Source organism: Littorina saxatilis, linkage group LG9 (assembly GCF_037325665.1).
Source record: "Littorina saxatilis isolate snail1 linkage group LG9, US_GU_Lsax_2.0, whole genome shotgun sequence".
NCBI classification, from domain to species: domain Eukaryota; kingdom Metazoa; phylum Mollusca; class Gastropoda; order Littorinimorpha; family Littorinidae; genus Littorina; species Littorina saxatilis.
Genome location: NC_090253.1, coordinates 56,863,407 through 56,865,906, shown reverse-complemented (window position 1 = coordinate 56,865,906; position 2,500 = coordinate 56,863,407). Strand labels below are relative to the sequence as shown.

General features: G+C 50.9%; 1 protein-coding gene and 1 long non-coding RNA gene across 2 annotated transcripts in view; one reads left to right on the top strand and one right to left on the bottom strand.

The window, feature by feature from the left end:
- LOC138976568 (uncharacterized) overlaps window positions 1–2,500 on the bottom strand; it is a 51,695-nt gene that overhangs the window by 15,109 nt on the left and 34,086 nt on the right. The window lies entirely within an intron of this gene.
- Window positions 1–2,500, top strand: part of LOC138976973 (E3 ubiquitin-protein ligase TRIM33-like) — a 13,776-nt gene that overhangs the window by 1,390 nt on the left and 9,886 nt on the right. The window contains exon 2 of the mRNA XM_070349866.1: window positions 480–1,610. Within this exon, the coding sequence (XP_070205967.1) occupies window positions 495–1,610 (1,116 nt within the window). The 5' untranslated portion in view covers window positions 480–494. The remainder of the gene's footprint in view (window positions 1–479; window positions 1,611–2,500) is intronic.

The window sequence follows — 2,500 nt, the reverse complement described above, 5'->3', positions numbered from 1 at the left end:
AAGTCGAATCTGCATAGGTTCGAATATTTAGTTTAGAGTTAAACGGAGAAATATCACAGTGTGGGTAAAGGAGTGAGAGACTGTGGTCGACCAGCGCTTTGATACAAGCTCCTGTGGTGCAACAATACGACTTGTTCGTGATATCAGCCTCACGGATCATTCTAGGCATGTTTTAACTAACATGTTCTATGCGATAACATCCTGCTGTCAGTATATTAATACGAGTGAAACTAACCTTGAGAGCAAAAACTGTATAATAAAAATACACAGAGTAGACAATAACCTTCAGCATAACAGGTTTTTTAAAGCTCAACCCCTCCCCCCCCCCCCCCCCCCCACACACACACACACCCTCTTCTTCCTGTTTAAGACCCTGCTTCTTTAGATTTCTTTTTTCAAAACGTCTCTAATTTTACCTCAATTTTCAAACTCCTTCTTTTTAAAGACCTGATTTTCTCAGAGCTTTTTGGTAATTTCAGAAAACACATATAACCATGGCGACCGCTGCCCCACCAGTGCCAGAACCCGATGACATGGACTGCAGCGTGTGTCACGAGCAGTACGTGCAGCCCAAGCTGCTGCCCTGCGGACACCTGCTGTGTCACCACTGTCTGCTGTCCTGGCTGCAGTCTCAAGACCAGGCGCTGTGTCCGCTATGCCGCTGCGCCATCATGGACCCCGAAGAGCGAGGCCAGAAGAGCTGGCAGGACGTCGCGGACGGTTTTCCCACAGACCTGGCCATGGCGGACCTGGTGGGGGCTCACCGTCTGCTCAAACAGTCGCACAGCTGCTGTATGTGTGAGGAGGGTTCAGCCACGTGTCTGTGTCTGACGTGCGGGGACCTGTTCTGCGAGTCGTGCCGGAAGATGCACGTGAAGCAAAAGGTGGCCAGGAACCACACGGTGGAGGACCTGACCTGCCTGACGGCGGACAAAGTGGCGGGAAGCCAGCACGCAGCCTGCGCCGTCCACGCGGACAAGACCACGGAGCTGTTCTGCCCGACACACGGCGAGAGCATCTGCCACCTGTGCGCCACGTCCCGCCACCGCAGCTGCCCGGAGGTCAAGGACATGGAGGAGAAGGTCAAGGACGCGCGTGCCGTGCTGGCGAAGCTGGCGGTCACGCTGACCGAAGGGGAAGCCAGGCTGGACAAAGCCATCCAACAACTGGACGACCACCTGGCGGAGACGGAGAAGCAGACCAAGAAGGCCGTTGCCGAAATCGAAGCCGTGTGTGCGCGCCTGGAGAAGTCGGTCCAGGACTGTCGTCATCGCCTCAACGAGCTGTCACACAGTGCGTGCTCTGACGTCAAGGAGGCGGTGACAGAGACTAAGACGTGTCTGCTACAGCGACGCGGGAAGCTGACGACACACAAACACGTGGTACAGCGCGTGCAGGAGGCCAAGAATCGCGACACTGTCACCACCATGACGCCCGTGATGCAGACACGTGTTGGAAACCTCGACTGCAGCGTCATCTTGCCCTCAGGCGCCAAGGTCGTATCCAAGATGACCGTCGTGATTGACGCAGAGGCCGTGACCCGTATTGAGAAAGAACTGTCGGGACTAGGTCAGGCCAAAGTCATGTCTGCTGATTCGGATTTTGGACTTGTAAGTATGTTTTTCCCCATATCTGATTTTCTTAATGATCGCGCATTCTTTTCTGTGATGTTCCTTCTTTCTTTTAACCGATTAACCAAGTTAGTAAACAATCAGTTATGAGGAAAATAACTGATGTCTAGCCCTGAAAAATACAGCGGTATTTCCATGTTTAGTATGTGCATTTATGTAATTTTGGACACATCAATCAGATTTGTGAATTGAAAGTGTGTTGGCCAACGCACGGTTTTGTCACCATGCCAAAACTCTTAGCCTGATATCGTTGAACAGGATATGAACCCCTCACATGAACATAGGGGCTGTGTCCGATCCCTATGCCTGGGGGTTGCAGGAAGTTTTGCTGCCACTTGGCAACCAACTGATTTTCACTCCTGAAATCGTACGGTCGAAATTTCCCAACTCAATGGAGAAATGTCGAATTTGCTCTTTTTCGCACACACACAAAAATTATTTTAAAAATTAAGTAGATGTGCATTGACAAGGCACTGCATACCCCCAGCGAAAGACCAATCGTCCGTCTCTCTCTCTCTCTCTCTCTCTCTCTCTCTCTCTCTCTCTCTCTCTCTCTCTCTCTCTCTCTCTCTCTCTCTCTCTCTCTCTCTCTCTCTCTCTCTCTCTCTCTCTCTCTCTCTCTCTCAAACACACACACACACACACACACACGCGCACACACACACACACACACACCCCAAGTCACACACGCACACATACACACACTCACTCACACGCACTCACTCACTATCTCACAAAAACTTCATACACACAAAACACACACCCATACGCACATATGGACAGCCGGACATACACACCTTTACAAACAAACACACATACACGCACACACATACACTTATGCACACACACCACACACACACACTCACACA